The sequence below is a fragment of the Glandiceps talaboti genome, chromosome 21 (assembly GCF_964340395.1).
Source record: "Glandiceps talaboti chromosome 21, keGlaTala1.1, whole genome shotgun sequence".
NCBI classification, from domain to species: Eukaryota; Metazoa; Hemichordata; class Enteropneusta; family Spengelidae; genus Glandiceps; species Glandiceps talaboti.
In genome coordinates this window covers 2345902-2368391 of record NC_135569.1, presented here as the reverse complement: position 1 = coordinate 2368391, position 22490 = coordinate 2345902, and the positions used below count along the sequence as shown (strand labels likewise).

Sequence of the window (22490 nt, the reverse complement as noted above, 5' to 3'; positions counted from 1 at the left end):
ACAAAGTAACAGTAATATTTTCATTTCCAGGGCACACACTATGTTAAAAATACTTGTAATATCGTAAGTAAAACTCAACATATCTTGAAATCTGAGGGGTTTTATTTCTGTTTTCCTTCAATTTCAAACACTTGAATTGACTTGCCTGGTTTGTGTGTATGTAGCAAGTCCTCACTTTGCAAGGTTTGTGTGTATGTAGGTGTGAAAAATGGTTGTCATGGAAACTCGCGAACAAAAATTACGGCTCCCCTGATATGACATTAATGTGAGAACCTGGGATTGAAACCCTGGCCTTTAAACCAAATAAAACTAACATCATCTTGGAGGTCACAGTTTGAATACACAACAAACAAACAAACTGACAATTATCATGAAAGGGAAGCACACATATTGAATCACAGTTTTAGGAAGTATTTTGTTGATTGCCACAACATGTCAGTGTCTTCAAGGGTATGGAGGGACACAACAACAACTCCTGTATTGATTACAGCTTGTCACAGCAATCTCTATTTACACAGCCCACTCTCAGCTCTCAGTTTTACACAGCCCACTCTCAGCTCTCAGTCACTCTGTGAGCTGTGAAAAGAAAACAATTAAAAATCATCATGATGTGCTTAAATGTGAGTGAGGTTTTAAAATTTTGTTTAGAAAAACAGCTGTTTGACAGAGCTGTTGACAAATTTGGCTGTCTGTCTGTCTGAGAATGTCTGAGTTTGCATATGTCTATGTGTATGTCAGTGTCTGCATGTGTATGCATGCATGCATGTGTATGTATGTGTGTATGTATGTATGTATGTATGTATGTATGTATGTATGTATGTATGTATGTATGTATGTATGTATGTATGTATGTGTCTGTCTGTTTGTACTTGTGTGTATGTATCTGATTGTATGACTGTCTGTGTGGATGCATACATTTCTACTTTACTTACAACTAGATAAGTTTCTAAATATTACAACTTACATTGTTTTGGTATCCTAAGTGGTTCATTATCTAAAATTGTACATTCATGGAGTTGGTCTAAAAATTTGTATGACACCTTTAAACTTCTGTCTTCTGAACCGCACGGATCATAAAAACCTGGAAGACAACTCTGGAAAAAAACAACACAATATTAGTTCACTTTATGCAAATATAGTCAAATAAATATAAATTCTCTCTTCAGAGGTAGAAATGAAATTGTGATGTCATATCTACAGACCCTGTTCTGATTACGATTACAATTGAAGTTTGACAAACAGTTGTCTGCCCAAGCTATAGAAAAAGTTGGTCCACAACAAATGAATGATTCTTTATCTTTATAACTTCCTACTCAGTTTGACAAAGCATGTTTGCATGACAAAACGTTACTCGCAGGTAATTAGAACGTTTTGCAACAAGAACCGTTACAATACAATTATAATAACAATATACGATTTTCTTAGTCTTACCTTGGATACTTCAGTTAAAATGAGTTTAGAGTTTTTCACTTGACATTGTAATGGTATAGTGACATCAATGACAAGGTCGTTGGTTTCCTGATCTGTCTGTGACACTACTAGTTGACCATACCATGCCTTGACTATCAATAACCCTCTCTTGCTACTTTCTGTCTCTTGAATTCTCTCAAACATCTCTTGCATTAGTTGCACCTAGAGTAGACCAAAACCATCATTATCTTACACCATACCTAGTATAGTTTTCAATGTATTTCAATGGAGAGTGCATGTATCAAACCCAGGCGATAGTTTTCCCGTATCATCCCCTAACACATTTTACCCAAATATGGTAAGTGGTACAACATACATCAGTGTAGAAACATACCAGTAAGTGGTACAACATACCTCAGTTTCTGCTTCTCTTTTCCTCCGTTCTAATTTTTCTTTGTTGTCATCTCTTTTTTTCTCTTCTTCTCTGTATACAATGAAAACATTGTAAGATTACTCAATGATACAAATTTACTTGGTTGCTATGAAAACATACATAGCCTTTATTTGATGTGTCTGCTGAAGGTTGAACTTTGACATGGTGGTTGAACTTTGACACAGTGGTTGAACTTTGATATTGTGGTTGGACTTTGACATTGTGGTTGAAATCATAGACCCTGTGGGTGGAGGGTCTATGTTAAAATCTAATGTCATGGCTACATAAATAATCAAATTCAAGGCTGAGTCAGCTTGAACTCTAAACTTTGAACTTTGACATTGTGTTAGAACATTGACATCATGGCAACATACATGTGAGCTTTTAATTCTCATTCAGCTTGAAATATTTGCTGCACTTTCAACTTTGACATTGTGCTACAACTTACCTTTGTTTTTGTTTCTTGAGGTAAGGGTTGACAACAAGGGCTTTGATGAGAATGAACGCAGTGATGGGTGCAATGGTACCATAGAATATAGCCACTGGGTTGATGTCATCAGATAAGTGGATAGGAAAGGAGTATGTCTGGTTGCCACGATTTATTCTGAAAACATCAAGTGATTTCAACTATTATTTTTCTTAATTTGCAGTAATTTGTGTATGCAAAACCTCAGATCTTTATTGAAGTACTGTACTGCTTGGTTTGGGTAAGGTGTTATCTGTCACTAGTTAGGCATATGCAAATTTCATCTTCTGGCCAAGAATCTTTTCCAACCTTTTCAACAAAAACATGTCAACAGATATTGACAGATTTAATACTAGTTTATGTTTGTAAAACTTTCTAAACTATGGAAGATGTTACAAATTTATTATTTTAATGTCTGAAGGGGAACGAAAAGCACCATTAAGTCTACAACAATGCTTTCAGAAACCTTCATTTTTACTGTAGGAAGATATGTGTACATTGTACAGTAGGACAAGTGATCACATGGGTTTGATTAGTCACTATCAGCCAATCAAGTAATCACTGTCTACAACTTCCAGCCAATCAAGTAATCACTGTCTGCAACCTTCCAGCCAATCAAGTAATCATAATTATTATGTACCTTTACTTTATTTAAACAGTGATTCCTATTGGTCTACCTATACTTGCTTGATTGTAACAGTGATTCCTATTGGTCTACCTATACTTGATTGATTGTAACAGTGATTCCTATTGGTCTACCTATACTTGATTGATTGTAACAGTGATTCCTATTGGTCTACCTATACTTGATTGATTGTAACAGTGATTCCTATTGGTCTACCTATACTTACTTGATTGTAGCAGTGATTCCTATTGGTCTATCTATACTTACTTGATTGTAACAGTGATTCCTATTGGTCCATCTATACTTACTTGATTTTAACAGTGACTCCTATTGGTATACCTATACTCATAGTTGCTCCAATTCTACTGTGTTTTGATATCTTCTTCTCACCACCATACTCAACTGTAGCACCAAATGTTCCAGCCCTACAGGAAGCAAGTCAAACAAAACATCTCTTAGTTTTGAAGGATTTCTAACTGTATGAGCAGAAGTCTGCTATTGTTACATGTTAGTCACCTTTGTACCAGGTTTAAAAGTCTTCTACTAACCACTTGTATGTACCTCCATCAATGAAAAGAATCACTGGTGAAAATGTACTAAAGGGTTTTCTTGCTGTCACTCAGAGACCAACCCAAAGTTTTCATTATTCATATCACAAGTACTGTGTTGCCAATATGGGTTTTAATGTTCTGAAGCAGACGAAAGCACCATCATTTCTCTCACAGTGTTTTTACCAACTTCATTTTTACTGTAGGAAGCAAGGTGTACATTGTACTGCAGAACAAGTGATCACATGGGTTTGATTAGTCACCATCAGCCAATCAGGTAATCATTGTCTGCAACTTCCAGCCAATCAAGTAATGACTGCCTACAACTTCTAGCCAATCAAGTAATGACTGCCTACAACTTCTAGCCAATCAAGTAATGACTGTCTACAAAATCCAGCCAATCAAGTAATGACTGCCTACAACTTCTAGCCAATCAAGTAATGACTGTCTACAAAATCCAGCCAATCAAGTAATGACTGCCTACAACTTCCAGCCAATCAAGTAATGACTGCCTACAACTTCCAGCCAATCAAGTAATGACTGCCTACAACTTCTAGCCAATCAAGTAATGACTGTCTACAAGATCCAGCCAATCATGTTATCACAAACATAGACTTAGTTTATATTGTTTCATGTTGATTTTTCAAGTAGGAAGTAAAATTGTAAAATTGTATTATAAATTAAAAAATCCAAAATAACTACCCAATCCTCATCCATATTGCCACTTTAAGAGTTGAAAGCTATTCCTTTTGATGTTAAATACAAAGCCATGCTGTATTGTTAACCTCAAAGCCAGAAACTAAACAGGAAGCACTCCATCAAAAACTAAACAGGAAACACTCCACCAGAAACTAAACAGGAAGCACTCCACCAGAAACTAAACAGGAACCACTCCACCAGAAACTAAACAGGAACCACTCCACCAGAAACTAAACAGGAAGCACTACACAATGAATGTTAATCATTGACAAAACTGTGATTTCTTTGTTTATGTAGACATAAAATTCACCTACAGCTACAGTGTGAACGCCATATACTTAGCTTGCCAGTGTAATTCTGGACAATGGTCCCTTTCACTTTATCTTTGATGGTGATGTGAGTTTCAAACCTAAATTTATTAGTACTATTATTTCTTGGTCCAACCTGACTTACTTCAGAGCCAGTCTAGCCTTGCCTTCCTCTTCAAATTTCTTTGTAAAACTAAACAGTACAAAGGATATTGGTATCCCTAGCTGTATGGATTTAGAAAAAAAGCAGAAATATAATTAAGATTCATAGCATTTGTGGTACAGATTTTGATATTAGCTCATGGAGTGTAAGTGTGTGTATCAAGATTGTTTTCAAATTAATAGGTTTATTGAGATTGGGAGATTTTAACAAGAGTGTAACATAGATCAACATAGTCCCCCTCAAGTGAAGGACAAAATCTCACAAATACAAACATAATATGTGCTGACAAACTACTATGTGCATCACAAATTCTATCAGGTAAAATGACATCAATCAGACTGACAGACATACATACACAGACAGACAGAGACAAACAGACAAATAAACATAGACAGAGAGACAGACAGACAGACAGAGACAAAGACAGAGAGACAGCCACAGACAAACAGACAGACAAATAAACATAGACAGAGACAGAGACAGAAACACAGACAGACAGACAGACAGACAGACATACATACATACATACATACATACATACATACATACATACATACATACATACATACATACATACATACATACATACATACATACATACATACATACATACATACATACATACATACATACATACATACATACATACATACATACATACATACATACATACATACATACATACATACATACATTCATTCATACATACAGACAGACAGACAGATAGACAGACAAAATAATGACATAAGCTCCCTAAAACTGAAGGTAAATGTCTACAAATGTATGATACTTTGTACTTAGACTTGAATACTTCTTCATTTCATCAAGTCAACTACCATGGTTATAAAGACCTGCATGAATGAAGTGTTTGTCTGAAGGGGAACGAAAAGCACCATTAAGTCTACAACAATGCTTTCAGAAACCTTCATTTTTACTGTAGGAAGATATGTGTACATTGTACAGTAGGACAAGTGATCACATGGGTTTGATTAGTCACTATCAGCCAATCAAGTAATCACTGTCTACAACCTTCCAGCCAATCAAGTAATCACAAACTACAACGTTCCAATGAAGAAAAGAGATTTTAGAGTTTATGAAAATGCCTAAAGATTTCTTCAGTGGTGTGTGTGTGTGTGTGTGTGTGTGTGTGTGTGTGTGTGTGTGTGTGTGTGTGTGTGTGTGTGTGTGTGTGTGTGACCTTGACTTACCTGAAATTGCATCATAAAGTGGCTATGCTGAGTATCTCTAATTAGCATACTATTCATAGACGATGGTCCACCCCACTTCCATGTTAAATAACCAACAGTATGTTTATCTAGCTGCCTAGCCAATACTGTAATAGAACAGAAGTACAGTATAATCTATGTTTCAGAACAATAATAATGTTAATAATGTTGGGTTCTTATATAGCGCTTTCCCACTCCGTGCTCAAAGCGCTTTACAATTATTATGTGTGTGTTATAGGTTGCTATGGGTTTGATGCATTGTTATGAGTGCAAGATCGGTTGCTAGAGGTATACTACATGTATAGAAGTGCTGCTATGAGTGTACTATGGGTTGCTATGGATATGCTTTGAGTTATGCGAGTGTTGCTATGGGTGTGTTAAGGGTTGCTATGAGTATGCTATGGGAGTGTTGCTACGAGTGTGTTAAGGGTTGCTATGGGTATGCTATGGGAGTGTTGCTATAAGTGTGTTATGGGTTGCTATGGGTATGCTGTGGGTTATGAGAGTGTTGTTATGGGTGTGTTAAGGGTTGCTATGAGTATGCTATGGGAGTGTTGCTACAAGTGTGTTAAGGGCTGCTATGGGAGTGTTGCTATAAGTGTGTTATGGGTTGCTATGGGTATGCTGTGGGTTATGAGAGTGTTGTTATGGGTGTGTTAAGGGTTGCTATGAGTATGCTATGGGAGTGTTGCTACAAGTGTGTTAAGGGCTGCTATGGGAGTGTTGCTATAAGTGTGTTATGGGTTGCTATGGGTATGCTGTGGGTTATGAGAGTGTTGTTATGGGTGTGTTAAGGGTTACTATGGGAGTGCTGCTATTAGTGTGTTATGGGTTGCTACAGGTATGTTCAGTTTTTAACTTTTCAATTAATGAGCCCGTGTTTGTAAATCTCTCAATACATGTATGATGTGTTGTCCAAATTACAGTCATTCAATCCAACACATGCAATAAATGTGACAAGATGTAATTACCTGTATTTACAACTGGTTTCACTGCTCCATTTGGCATTATCTGTAAAAGTGCTTGACAGGTACCAAAACTGTTGAATTTAAAATTACATCATTAGACCCTTAATATGGCTTTGCAGACATTCTGTACATCCAAACCTTAATATTGATATTCTCTATTTATCAACTACTTTTACAAACTTCCATTATTCCTCAAGATGTATAACAAGGAATACCACATGCTATATTAGTCTCGGTTACCCAGACTACCTCTGACCACATGCTATATTAGTCCCGGTTACCCAGACTACCTCTGACCACATGCTATATTAGTCCCGGTTACCCAGACTACCTCTGACCACATGCTATATTAGTCTTAGTTACCCAGACTACCTCTGACCACATGCTATATTGGTTTCGGTTACCCAGACTACCTCTGACCACATGCTATATTAGTCCCAGTTACCCAGACTACCTCTGACCACATGCTATATTAGTCTCGGTTACCCAGACTACCTCTGACTTCCACTGGCCCCGGAGAATCTGGTGAATACAACATCATCTATACTGTTTGGATTCTAGGTATAGGGTTATAAAGACCTAAGTGAATGTAGTGTATGTCTGAAGGGGAACGAAAAGCACCATTAAGTCTACAACAATGCTTTCAGAAACCTTCATTTTTACTGTAGGAAGCTATGTGTACATTGTACAGTAGGACAAGTGATCACATGGGTTTGATTAGTCACTATCAGCCAATCAAGTAATCACTGTCTTCAACCTTCCAAAACAAAACAGTGAGACTCCAAATTTCTTTTCTCATGTCAAATGGACCAACAACAAACTTTTATACGACAAATTCTGGAGAGAATTTAAGAACTTTGATTTCAGGGAAATCTGTCCCTGAGGTATATTCTACCTAAGATAAGGAAAATTCATACCTTCTTCGAGTGATATTTCTGAATCCTTTGATACCTATCATTGGTCCACCACCAGCACCAAATTCAAACTGGAAATGAAACAAGAAAGAATTGTATAAGTCAGATTTCTGTCAATCCATCATGTTATACAGGGTCAACATTTTCTTACAAATAAAATAAATCTATTTAATGTTCAATTGTTCAAGAAAAGTTTCATCCATTCTCATTTAAAAATCATGCAAAGAATTATGGGGTCGTAAAATTCAAAATAATATGAAAATTAAGCCATTCTAGAATCAAACATGGCCGCTGAATACTATGACAGAATCCCATGATGCAAGAGTGCAAATGTGGTGTACATCATCATGTACTTGGAATATTTGCACAAGTGTTTGCAGTGTTTTCTGTGGCAGTACTTTCACAAGTGTAGCATGAGTGTTTGCACACACTCATTAGCATACCTACACTATCTGAGTGCATTAGTACTTGGAATTCTGGGTAGAAATTAAAGGGGTTGCACAAATTCAAGAAAAGAGCTTCAATAAATGCATATGTAACAAATGACAACAACTTCAAACCAAAGCTTACCTCTGCCCAACCATTTGAGGAGAGAATGTGTCTCAGAGAGGCAGATATCTGACCACTACCAGTTCCATTCTGTGTATGTAAATTACCGGATAGTGTGGCTGTCTCTGAGATGGTGAGTGGTGCTTCTATAGACTGGGTTATAGTCATGTGACTGACTTCAATTGATGGAGACCCCCTATAGGAAGAAATCAAATTCATTTATATCTCACACCACAAAATTGTGATGCCATATATTGTAAATTTCACAGTAAAACACACATCATGATTTTGCTGGCTACTGTTGTTGTCCAGGCTCTCTGTTATCGCTGACCTAGGTGGCAAAGTCATGTGATGATATATACGAATATCAAATTAGGGATTGGGAGACAACGCAGTATCCAAGTATGTTAGGTACAAGCAATCTTTGCTACTTCATGCAAGCACATATATGCAAAGTGACTTATTATAGATTCACTATAGCTAGCTAAACAGACTCATGCAAGCATGTACTAAGTTTAGGACTGTTATTTGTAGCTAGCTAAGGTAATGTTGTGAAGCCAGAGTTCACCTCTAGAGGGCAGCATTTTATCTTACCCATAGTCATAGTCATCAAAGTCTTCATACTGGTCAAACAGCTCTGTTGCATTGATACCAACGGATATTGTGCCCTAAAGGTAAAGTCAAGAAAAAACAAAGTGATAATCAATCATGGTTACAGGACACAACACTTTTAATTACTTGAAACACTTGGCATTATCAGTGTGAGGCATCATTCAAAACAATATCTCCACCAATCAAACCAGGCCTAGAATTGTTACATTGTAACTTTCTGACTACAAAATACTACAAATACTATGACAGAAGACCTTGATGCCCAAGTCACGAGAGCAAGTGTGGCTTACTCGTGGTATTTGCACAAGTAGCAGGACTTTCATGAATGTAGCAAGTGTAGATACCCTTGAGTACACACACTGGCACTCACACGGAATGTGCTTCTGTTATTATTACATATGTTTATCCAAAACAACAAATTTCAATAAAATGAAACTATGAAATCACACACTTTTGTGTACAACGAACAATCACATCCTAAACCCCCCTATCTGTAAAACCAAAAACAGGCTGACCCCCCGCCCCCCATATATATATATATATGTGCATATCATTTGCATGCAGCTATGCAATAATGTTTTCGGTATTGCACTACAGAACAAATACCACTAGTATGCGTGCACACTGGTGCAAGTAATCTCTGGTACATATGTAATCATTTCAATGACACTTCCACTGAGCGGTATAGTTAAAGGAATTATATGGGGATTGATTGGGGTAATGATGTTGTGTGGCGTTTGCTCAGACAAAGCTGTCAATATCTTTACATTATTAAAAATACACAGCATACAACTGCTTATTCCATTGTATATGCGAAATATCAAATTCAAGATTCTCACCCGAGGATTTGTTCTTTGTTGAAGGTGTCTTTCTTCACGTTCTCTTCTTAGCCTTTCATACTCTGCTCGTATTTCAGAAGGAGTTTGACGTCTTTCAACCAGCTCCCAACCAGCTTCCAAGCCTTTTTCTCCATATATATCATATATAGCCCTGGACTGAGGGTTACTCAGAACTGAAAGTTTCAATACATGAGACACTGTGATTAGAAGAGTGGTTAATCGTTTGTAAGTACACAGGAGTAAATCAAGGTCATAAAACAATGCACCTCAGGCTCCAAATCAAAGTTCTTGAATGCTCTCTGAAGAAAGCTCATTCTTAGTCCTTTTGCAATAACAAAGAAATCTGGGGCTCATTGTCCTGACAAGTTGTTTATTTTCCGACACAGTTAACAATTTTCAGCAACCATACTTGCGTGAGGATTTAGTTCCAGTTACCCAGACTCTCGCCACTGAGGGCTCTACCTACGAGAACACCACAAATGAGAGTCTGGGTAAGCAAGACTATACTTGATTCTCATTTTGACAACTACGAGTACAAAATGTACTATGAAAGTCATGATGCCTGAAAGAAAACGTTGCTTGGCTTGACAAAAATCTTACTAACACTGCTACATTTTATCTTCAAAATGTAGCTTTGTTAGTAATAGTATGATATTTGTCAAACAGTGCAAGACTTTTTTTTTTCTCAATGTAATTTACTCCAGCTTTGAAGTCTATATTACCTGGGTTATATATTGCTTACCTTCATAAGCTTTCTGGATTTTACTGAACAGTTTTTCAGCTGCATCTTTCTTGGCAGGGTCTTGATGTTTGTCAGGGTGATAGATCATACAGGCACGTCTATAAGCAATTTTTAGCTCGTCATTTGTGGCCTGCAAGATTAGAATACACATTTGGAACAGAGAATATATGAGTCTCGGTGGTATCCAGTCAAAACGTCCCCGGGTCAAAACGTCCCCGGTTTCCATAAGTCAAAACGTCCCCTGGTCAAAACGTCCCCAGGTCAAAACGTCCCCGTCTTTCCATTTTCCTCGACCCAAACTATTTGTGTGTGAGTGTGTGTGTGTGTGTGTTACATTATATCCTTATTTCTTACTATTTCTTACATCACAATACAGTAATGTGACTGCGTACCCACCTCAGGTGCCCAAAATACGTTTATGCGGCTCCCATGGATCGGCTAAGCATCACGTGATTGCCAATCGCAAAGTATAAAAAATCTACGCAAAACCGATACCTTCGTACACTTGTATCGAATTATCGACAAGCGAGCAACTTTACCTTATCTTCCTAAATGAAATTTTCAACGTCATCACTATCATCATCATCATCATCATGAATACCAGACATATCAACAAACGCCGTTTCGTAGAACCTGAATTCCCGTGTATCAAGTGCAGTTTAGAAGTCACCAAACATCAGCAGAGTGCGATGTGTGCCAACGTTGGCAACACAGAAGATGTACTAAAGGTGACCGTGTTTTAGGGAAGGAACGGAAACTGTTACACAGTCAAGTCTCTTGGTTAAATTTTGGTCATACCCGAGGACGTTTTGACCCGGGGACGTTTTTGACCCGGGGACGTTTTGGTCATACCCGGGGACGTTTTGACCCAGGGACGTTTTGACGCGGGGACGTTATGACTGGTAAACGTCTCGGTTACCCAGGCCCCCCAGCAGCAGTGACAGTCCGGGTAACCAAGACTGAGAATATATACTTATGACAATGGTTTTGTCAATACTCTCCTTCAACTCCTAGTGAGAAGGCCACTTTATATGTTGCTTGTATTTTCCTCGGCTACACAGGGGGGAGGGGGCTAGAGCTTACCAGTCATAACGTCCCCGGGTCAAAACGTCCCCGGGTATGACCAAAACGTCCCCGGGTCAAAACGTCCTCGGGTATGACCAAAATTTAACCGAGAGACTTGACTGTGTAACAGTTTCCGTTCCTTCCCTAAAACACGGTCAAGTATCGATGCCCATATTCCGAACCATTTTCTGTTCGTGATTTACCGTGAAAGATACAATTTAGTTTTCACCGACTTGCCAGTGCATACTACTTTCGTTCATCACGATTAACTATATTTGCATGATGTGCTAAATACATTCAAGTATTTGAATCGTCGCCATGCGTGACTTCAAACCTTACCGCCCTCTTCATTTGTGTCGCTAATTAGCACTTGTGTTAGCCGATCCATGGGAGCCGCATAAACGTATTTTGGGCACCTGAGGTGGGTACGCAGTCACATTACTGTATTGTGATGTAAGAAATAGTAAGAAATAAGGATATAATGTAACACACACACACTCACACACAAATAGTTTGGGTCGAGGAAAATGGAAAGACGGGGACGTTTTGACGTGGGGACGTTTTGACTTATGGAAACCGGGGACGTTTTGACCTGGGGACGTTTTGACTGGATACAACTCCATGCGCAATCAACGACCCTAATTAATATGGACTCAGAAGTTGGATTTAGATCACCAGACAAGAGTTAATATGACAGCTGTTACTCGAGTCGTCCAATTCAAAACATGCATCTCTTGGATGGCTGGGTTCAGTGTTTTCGAACAATGTCGCAAATGTACATTTGGTAATCACTACTCCCCCCCCCCCTAATTTTGTGTGTGATCTTTTCCAACCATAGTTCAGCTAGCACATGATAAATATCCAATCCCATGAAGTAACTTATGCTGAACATTACGTAGTTTCTTTCCTAACATCTAGATTTTGACGAATTCTGCACCATTATTAACCTCACAACACATGCATATACAATTGTAACGATGTCTACCTCTTTGCCTGCATTCAACAGAGAATAATAGTCGTCATTTCTCGGCAAGTTATCGTCGTCTATGGGCGCCGCCATTTTATTTCAAACATAGTCCGTCCGCGCACGAGTGAGAATCTGTCGTCGCCAGATGGCGCTTTATCAAACCACGGCTGAACCTCTGCGCTAAAAGTTCCAGTCAACTTGTGAGCTAATAATACTCCATTCAAGCACAGGGAGCTCAGGCTCAGTTAGTTTTGTTTACACACACACATGCAAACAAATAAACAAAACAAACAAACAAAATAAACCGACAAATGAGTAGATACATACATGAGTAAACGACAACCAACCAATAAACAAACAAACACTGCCCCCCCCCCCCCGAAATGGTCACATATGTGGGTTATTTCCATATGTGACCATTTCGGGGGGGGGGGCGCAGTGTTTGTTTGTTCATTGGTTGGTTGTCGTTTACTCATGTATGTATCTACTCATTTGTCGGTTTATTTTGTTTATTTGTTTTGTTTATTTGTTTGTGTTTTGTTTGTTTACTTGTTTGTTTATATTTGTAAAAAAACTAACTGAGCCTGAGCTCCCTGTGATTCAAGCAGCTAATATTCTATTCAAGGATGGTCATAATACAAAATAATGGCGTTATTAGGTATTTACGAATATTTTTTATACCGTCATCGGTGTTTCCACCGAAACACGATATAAAACAGATCTAACTTTAGTCCTGCTTTTGCAGAGTGCGGGGCCGCGTGTACGCGATATGGGGGGGGGGGGGAAGGGAGGGATAATTGTCAGAATCGAGTTCCGAATTACATGTACTCCATCTGCAAGGAGGAGATCTCACCATGGATGTAATATCCCCTAATACATCCATGATCTAACTTAAATTAACAATGAATATTAATGAGTCATTTGCATAATTGTTTTTAATAATTAGGCTATTTCCATGTCTCTAAATGGCTAGGCTAGCTGCTAGCCACCTCAGGCGATTCTGCTCTAAAAGTGACCGAAAATTCAATGCCGCCGAGGAAGCTAGCCAAAAGTAGTCTCGTAAAACTTGACACATTCTTAGTTAGCTGATTTATTTGTGGGCTGCTAGTGCAAGGTATGCACATATTAACCATCAATTTTTGAGAGGGCCCGGCGGAACTCTTTCCAACTCTATAAACCCATTCTATTATGTAATATGTTAGAATGTTTATGTTGCTAGGGTATTTATGCTTGTTAAAGAGAAACACCACTCTAGGAAATGGAGATATTTTCATAAAGTATACAATAACTTCATCTATTTAGTTTTAATAGGGCATCTTTGCCATGGGCTACTGCATCATGGGAATCAGCAGAAATAATATATTCACAGGCAGCAATCACCCGGAACAACAGAATGGAAAATAAATGATACTAAGTGATGAACATATAGGTAAAAATAAAGCAACTGAGCCACTTTCACCATATCAGATTTTATTGCCATCCACCCATGGCACCAAACACACAGGCGCGCGCACGCGCGCGCGCGCGCACGCACACACACACACACACACACACACACACACACACATACACACACACACACACACACACACACACACACACACACACAGGCATGCAGACATAAGGTAAACCTCAACAGGCCTCAAAGTGACTATTGAAATATGACAACTGTGGACATTCTCAGTCCTGTCCAAACCCTTTATCTGTCTAATGGTGTCTTTTATTGTACAGACAATTTACTATATTATACAGTATCATTTTCAGTTCAATCTGTTCTACATTTTACCTGAAAAGTAAATAAAAAAGTCAACATACTCACTGATCAACATAGAACTGCAAAGAAATTACACACAATCACCTTCAATATTTTAGAGATATTGTCAAAATATTGAACATTTGCCTGTTCTGGTGTTTATCCAATTTTGAAGGGTTGATTTTGTGTACAAGAGATAAAAAAAAGAAAAAAGATTACAATCTCAAAAAATAGGGTAGGACTCTTTTTAGCAAACCTTTAGCTTGACTTGGTGTGCCTAGAATCACTTCTAAACTCAAGTTCATTTTGGATGAAATTATATAACTTCACGTAACTAATGAAATGGTAATTGGTCACTAAAATTGAATAAGTTGGATAATACAATGTAATAGCTAGTAATACATATATATAATTATATATATATATATATATATATATATATATATATATATATATATATATATATATATATATATATATATATATATATATATATATATATATATATATATATATACCTTATTTTGAAATAGTCTACCATAAATCTAAAACAAAATGCACTATTAACCTTTAACTAAACATGTAAACATAATTTAAAAAAATAACTACTTCCCAACTGGCTGTCCAGATTTAAGAATCTTAGCACTCATTTTTATTACTGCATTATTTTCACAAATCTTTCTTTTGGACTTTCAACCCTGATTCATTCATAGCTCTGAGTTCAGATATAGTATCATTCCTGCCAAATGAGTTTAACCTGTTGTATTATTTCCTGCCAGTTGAGTTAGTGCTGTATCATTTCCTGCCAGTTGAGTTAGTGCTGTATCATTTCCTGCCTGTTGAGTTAGCGCTGTATCATTTCCCATCTAATGAATTTTGAAGTACTCTATTATTTCCTGCCTGTTGAGTTTGTTGTGCTGTACCATTTTCTGCCAACTGAGTTTGTAGTGCTGCTATGGTATTATTTCCTGCCAGTTGAGTTAGTGCTGTATCATTTCCTGCCTGTTGAGTTAGTGCTGTATCATTTCCTGCCTGTTGAGTTAGCGCTGTATCATTTCCCATCTAATGAATTTTGAAGTACTCTATTATTTCCTGCCTGTTGAGTTTGTTGTGCTGTACCATTTTCTGCCAACTGAGTTTGTAGTGCTGCTATGGTATTATTTCCTGCCAGTTGAGTTAGTGCTGTATCATTTCCTGCCTGTTGAGTTAGTGCTGTATCATTTCCTGCCTGTTGAGTTAGCGCTGTATCATTTCCCATCAATTGAATTTTGAAGTACTCTATCATTTCCTGCCTGTTGAGTTTGTTGTGCTGTACCATTTTCTGCCAATTGAGTTTGTAGTGCTGCTATGGTATCATTTCCTGCCAGTTGAGATTGTTTTGCCGTACCATTTCCTGCCAACTGAGTTTGCAGTGCTATAAACTCAGTATGATTTTTATAAGCCAGCTGTTCTACCATCAGGGCGATATAGTTCTCCACAGACAGTGTGGTGTTACTTGTGCCATTGATGCTTTTGTTATAATAATAATCTGTCATATAAAAAAAAACATGGTCAAAATAATTATGTTCAAACCAAAAATACAGAATTTCTATCCTAATCATCATTAATGTATCAAGTGATTGATTAATGACGCTAAAAATATATTTCAAACTGAAGTTACATTGCATTATAACAGTTTTCATGTAGCCTTCAATGTTCTAAGGCCTAGGTCATCATATGTGGTATGGACTAGTGACCAATGATGGTATAGTGACCTCAATTTATATTCAACAGAAACTTTTCCTTGTCTATTTTCCCCATGGGCACTCTTAATGTTAGTGATTTGCTTTGACAATGACGATGACGATGGCGATGGCGATGACTATGACGATGACGGTGACTATGGCGATGATTATGGCGATGACAACAATGACAATGACGATGACGATGACTATGGTGATGGCGATGATGATGACTATGGCGATGGTGATGACGATGACTATGACTATGACGATGACAATGACTGGCGATGACTATGGCGATGATGATGACTATGACGATGTGTATGGTGATGACGATGACTATGACTATGACAATGATGACGATGATGATGGCGATGGTGATGGCGATGACTATGGAAAGAATATATGCCTGAGACTGCTATGTGTTATAAAATACTTCTGGTTTGATACGTAAGTACATTTGTATATATACAAATACCTGTATAGTCTATACATCCTTCACAGTCACAGTACTCAGAGGAACCTCCACACCATCCATAGATGGAACAACAGTGGTTATACTCTGAATTAGGATCACACTCAGCAGGTTCACCATTTGGCAGCAAACCATTGTATCCACACATATAGTTCGTTCTCCATCTCTGCTCAGCTATCATTAAAACGGATAGAATTCAATCGGAGATGACTAATACATTTTTTTGCTTTGTCGTATTCTCCATCAAGTTCTTGGGAAATCATGGGGACCAATTTCCTTCAAATTCAAAGTACTAAATGAAAGAATGGGAGGAGGGAGGAGATGGGAGGATTGGGGCTGACGCGAAAATACTTTGGTCAAAATTTTTTTCCACGCCCCCTTTGCACTCTCAAAGTATTTCTGAAATAAACCCAAGAATCCTTCATAGCCCCCCTCCCCTCCCCCTCCACAAATAAGCTACATAGATTTTTATATTATATAATTATACAGTACCCATCCTTCCCTTATACTGAAGATGTACAATTCAATATATGGTACACAACATTAAAATAACAATGGCAATCAACTTCAGCATCCATAGGTAAGATATGCACACATTGCACGGCGAGATCTCACATTGATTTGCTTATAATCCAAGTTATACATGGAGATACTTATGGCAAGGAAGGTTTTTCCCTTCAATCTTGATTAGGGGAGAGATTATCACCACAATGAGGGGGGGGGGGTAGTTATTCCCCTCCTCTCATGGTGAGCACTTGTTTGAAAATGAAGACAAGTCATATAGGAGGCCATTTAGAGATGTAAACTCTTAAACCATACACATTGAAAACTATAGAGTACTTGAATATTGCTTTAGCGTACTTGAATATTGCCTTCCAATACCCCAATTTTACTCTCAGTGCATTGAACTATGGCCAGTAGTCGATTATCTTACATTTATACATTATAAGAATGCACAAAATACATTTATTACAAGGTTATACATTTACATTCTATTTAATTTAATACATTTTTTTTCGCAGGTAATAATTTTGTTTTGCCATTTTCCTACCAGATTCAGAGAAGAAGAAAATAGTTAATTGACAGACAATGGATGCCAATGGAGAATCAACCAAACCCTTTGCCCAGCTCTTGCTGACAGTGGTGCTAACATTTCAGGAGTTCACCCTTGTTTTCAAGGCCATTGACAATCTATGTGGTGAATTGAGATAGGTCATAGCCCAATCAAATACAAACATGTTCCATACCAGTGAAGTCAATACATCCAGGACAATCACAGTACCAACATCCACTCCCACACCATCCCCAGTCCGAACAGCAATGATTATTGCTCCAATGTGGGTTACATTCAGCTGGTTCTCCTTTCAGCAACAGACCATTTGTGCCACAGCGATAATCATGTCTCCATCTTCTTCCTGATGACTGTTCATCTGTGAAAAAGGAAGATTTTCTGATGAAACTCATTCAAAATAATAATCTAGTACTGGGTATCACCGATAATCGATAATAATCTTTACAGCCTGGATTTTGATTTTGCGGGCCGAGGTTGTATGGCGGAAGGGTCCGACTTTAGGAAGGCCCATCAGCAGTACTATTGAGGTCTTCAAAACCCATATCTGGGCCGTAAAGATTTCATCATATATCCTAAGTAGTGGCATGGAAACATTATTTGAATCACATAAATTGACACTGATATATTATTTTATTTGCAGAAATATCAAAATAGTGAAGAAAATAAAGCCAAATCACTGAGTTAACATATCGATGAGCACACCACTTGCCATATTTGGGCAAAGTGTGCGGGGCCATGATACGAAAAATTATTGCACACATTCAATGCACGTGCTCTCCACTGAATTGCATTGGAATCGATACTGGGTATATGATACTTAATATTAAATCATATGCATGAAGTAATCAGGTTCTGAATATTATGTAATCAACCAAACAATTACCACAATGTATCAAAACTTTGAGTGGAGTATTAAGTTCCATCCGGTGATCAAGATCAAGATGTTCAATAATGTGATAAAAATGTCCTGAAAACCACCATGAAAATCATACTTTCAGCTAAACTAAAATAGACACAAACTAAAACTACTGTTGCACTAGCTGTGACTGGAGTATTATTTATTTATTGGGTCAAACAACCAACATATATGTTCACTGAAAATTGTTTAAATACCAGTAAAATACACTGCATGGGATTTTAACGAGATTAGTCACCTACCTGATATGCCATAGCACTCATCCACCTCATCTTCATGATAGTAGCAGTCTATGATACCATCACATAGATATGCATATGGTATGCATTCTCCATCGTAACACTGGTAGAAGTAGCCATATGACTCATAATAGTAATCGTTGCAATCATCTATGATAAATATTAAAAACAATATTAATACATACCTGTCAGGATATGTCTGCCATTTTTCTCATCATCACAATTGGTTCGTTAATTTATTTCCAACACAGGTTCATCTATTTCTGTGGCTCATTATATTTTAATTTAATTATTTTAGTCGGTCAGTTTTTCACTTAGTCCCTTTTTGTGGGCTGTTATTTTCTTTACTTTATTGCAATTTTTTTTAAACTTCAGTCTGTTCAACGCACTGAGACGCATGTGTAGCGCGTTTTCTTACAAGAAATAAAATAATAAAAATAATATCACTCCAATTTAGAGACAATGTAATTACCGAATACTACTGATTACTAGTTGAAGATTCAAGATTTTTTTGTACTGAATTAATTGTAAAGCGCTTTGAGCACAGAGTGGGAAAGCGCTATATAAGAACCCAACATTATTATTATTATTATTATTATTATTACTGCTGAGTTACATAGTAAATCTGGGGTTTTTTCAACACTGAATATAGCCGTCATTCACCGAGTAAAAATTTATATGAGCACCAAAAACAATGCTTGTGTATTACCTTCAAACATGATTGATAAGAAATTGACCGAAAATAAATACATGTACAAGAAAGTATAGTTGATTTATAGTATGTGTCAAAAGCTGTAACTGATAATATGGGGATAGACTTAATTTGAATCTATATGTATTATAGGTTGTTGTTTTTGAGTTATACTGTAAACTAGATTTTTACACAACAAATATAGCTGCAAATTTGCACATTAGGGGGTTTCCAATTTTCAACCACAGAGGGCACATCCTGGTGGTGAATCACAGCCATGAGATATGGCCGAAACTGCGGTACACCTTTCACATGTACAGCAACATTTTTGTTCCAAAAGGTATCTTAATTATAACTATTCTCAGTATCTTAATGGAACACAAGAGCATTCATTGTATCAAATTTGCACATCTCTTTAAAAAAAAGAAGTGACATTTGTGCCAAATTTGAATGAAATTGGATATTGGATATTGCATGTCAGAGAAATGATGTATGCATTTTGGATGGATGCAGAGACACATAGACAGAGCTCATCATAGTATCCCCATCCTACAGGGGCTAAAATCATTCTCACTTCCTTTAGATACAACTATTATTTGAACATTTTATCATTAATTGTTAAACTTGTTGGAGTTTATGATTTTTAACCCTCTTTAAATAAAGTTTAAATAAAATAAAATTAAAATAAATAAATGTATCCATACTTTTATAGGGATATGATGTCAGAAAACTAAATAATTACATACCTGGGCAGTAATTTTCATCATCGCCATAGTAACAGTCTGTGATACCATCACATTCATAGGATGATGGTATGCAAGACCCATCAGAACATTCAAATTCATAATACATGCAACCTACAATAATAATAATGTAAATAGCAAAACTAGGAAAAATATGTCATGCAAAGACTAACAGAAAGTCTGGAATTTATAGAGAAAAATAGGACTAAATTATGATGCATTAATTGTTTTCAACATATGTGTACTGAGTACAGTACTCAGAATTCTGTTCAAAAAGAGAACAGAGAGGAGACAACGATGTTATCATTTTTATTTGGTTGTTCTCTTTCTTTCAATTTCAAATGTTGAGTGTAATTTTGTAAGACGGATTCTGGTTTGCTACTCGTAAGTACATTTATTATAAACTGTACAAGATTCCAGGGTTCGAGAAAACCTATGGTATTGTGTATGTAACGAATGCTCACAAAAGAACAAATGACAGTAAACACAACAGCCAAAAGAAATCGTGCTGTGTACTCTACATGGAATTCAATCAAACTGAGGAAAGATATACACATTCTAAATGGACACACAGACACAATGATGGAGCCCATCAAGCTGAACCCTCCATTGGGGACTAAAAACATTAAAATTTGCAACTATATTGTTATTTATCAATATTATGTCATACTTTTATAGGGATATAATTACATACCTGAGCAGTAATTTTCATCATCGCCATAGTAACAGTCTGTGATACCATCACATTCATAGGATGATGGTATGCAAGACCCATCAGAACATTCAAATTCATAATACATGCAACCTACAATAATAATAATGTAAATAGCAAAACTAGGAAAAATATGTCATGCAAAGACTAACAGAAAGTCTGGAATTTATAGAGAAAAATAGGACTAAATTATGATGCATTAATTGTTTTCAACATATGGGTACAGTACTCAGAATTCTGTTCAAAAAGAGAACTAGAGTGGAGACAACGATGTTATCATTTTTATTTGGTTGTTCTCTTTCTTTCAATTTCAAATGTTGAGTGTAATTTTGTAAGACGGATTCTGGTTTGCTACTCGTAAGTACATTTATTATAAACTGTACAAGATTCCAGGGTTCAAGAAAACCTATGGTATTTTGTACGAACGAGCACTCACAAAAGAGCAAACGACAGTAAACACAACAGCCAAAAGAAATCGTGCTGTGTACTCTACATGGAATTCAATCAAACTGAGGAAAGATATACACATTCTAAATGGACACACAGACACAATGATGGAGCCCATCAAGCTGAACCCTCCATTGGGGACTAAAAACATTAAAATTTGCAACTATATTGTTATTTATCAATATTATGTCATACTTTTATAGGGATATAATTACATACCTGAGCAGTCATTTTCATCGTCACCATAGTAACAGTCTGAGTAGCCATCACATTCATAGGATGATGGTATGCATGACCCATCAGAACATTCAAATTCATAATACATGCAACCTACAATAATAATAAATGTAAAGGAAAAATATGTCATGCAAAGACTTACAGAAAGTCTGGAATTTATAGAGAAAATTAGGACTAAATTATGATGCATTAACATCAAGCTGAACCCTCCATTGGGGACTGAAAACATTAAAATTTGCAACTATATTGTTATTTATCAATATTATATATCATACTTTTATAGGGATATGATGTCAGAAAACTAAATATTTACATACCTAGACAGCCATATTCATATTCATCTTCACCATAGTAACAGTTCGAGTAGCCATCACATACAAAGGATGACGGTATGCATGATCCATCGTAACACATGAATTCGTAATAATCACTGCAACCTATGATAATGTTAAGAACAATATTATTAGGACAATTGTATCATGTACAAACAAAGTTAACAGAAAAATATGGAATTAAAAATGGAGAGAAATGTGATCATAATATGGTGATGGTTCTACTGACTATCAATGCTCCTGGTATTAAATTACACAATAATTATTTGTCACCAAGTGTACTTCATTTGTTGGAGTGTACAGTAAACTAATTTTATCATCTATCTCAGTGAGATACTGAAAAATTAACTCCATCCATGTATTTGCAAAGAGTTTTCTGCCTTTCCTAGACTTAGCTAGGTTGTCTTCATAGAAAACATAGTCCCTCAAAAAATTTACCTGTGTGTGATGAATGCATGAAATAACTACATTCATGCATTTGCCTTGTTCTTCATTTAATGTGCCCGAGATTGAACAAAATATTGGTCACACTTAAATACAGCAGTGTTTGCAATATCACTAGACACCACAGTGGACTGTATATTAGATAATTTTGAGTTATGCAGTAAATATTGAGTT

General features: G+C 36.8%; 1 protein-coding gene across 1 annotated transcript; it reads right to left on the bottom strand.

Annotated features, from left to right (window-relative positions):
* Positions 1-12627, bottom strand: LOC144451612 (dnaJ homolog subfamily C member 11-like). Its single transcript, XM_078142502.1, has 15 exons — positions 12553-12627; positions 10503-10632; positions 9761-9933; positions 8904-8977; positions 8331-8505; positions 7764-7831; positions 6850-6917; positions 5861-5985; positions 4635-4714; positions 3243-3359; positions 2292-2447; positions 1825-1894; positions 1432-1632; positions 965-1094; positions 1-576 (listed from the first exon to the last, which is right to left on the bottom strand). Exons 1-15 carry the CDS (start codon positions 12625-12627, stop codon positions 554-556), a joined length of 1665 nt encoding a protein of 554 aa, XP_077998628.1. The 3' UTR covers positions 1-553.
* Between the last annotated feature and the right edge of the window lie 9863 nt (positions 12628-22490).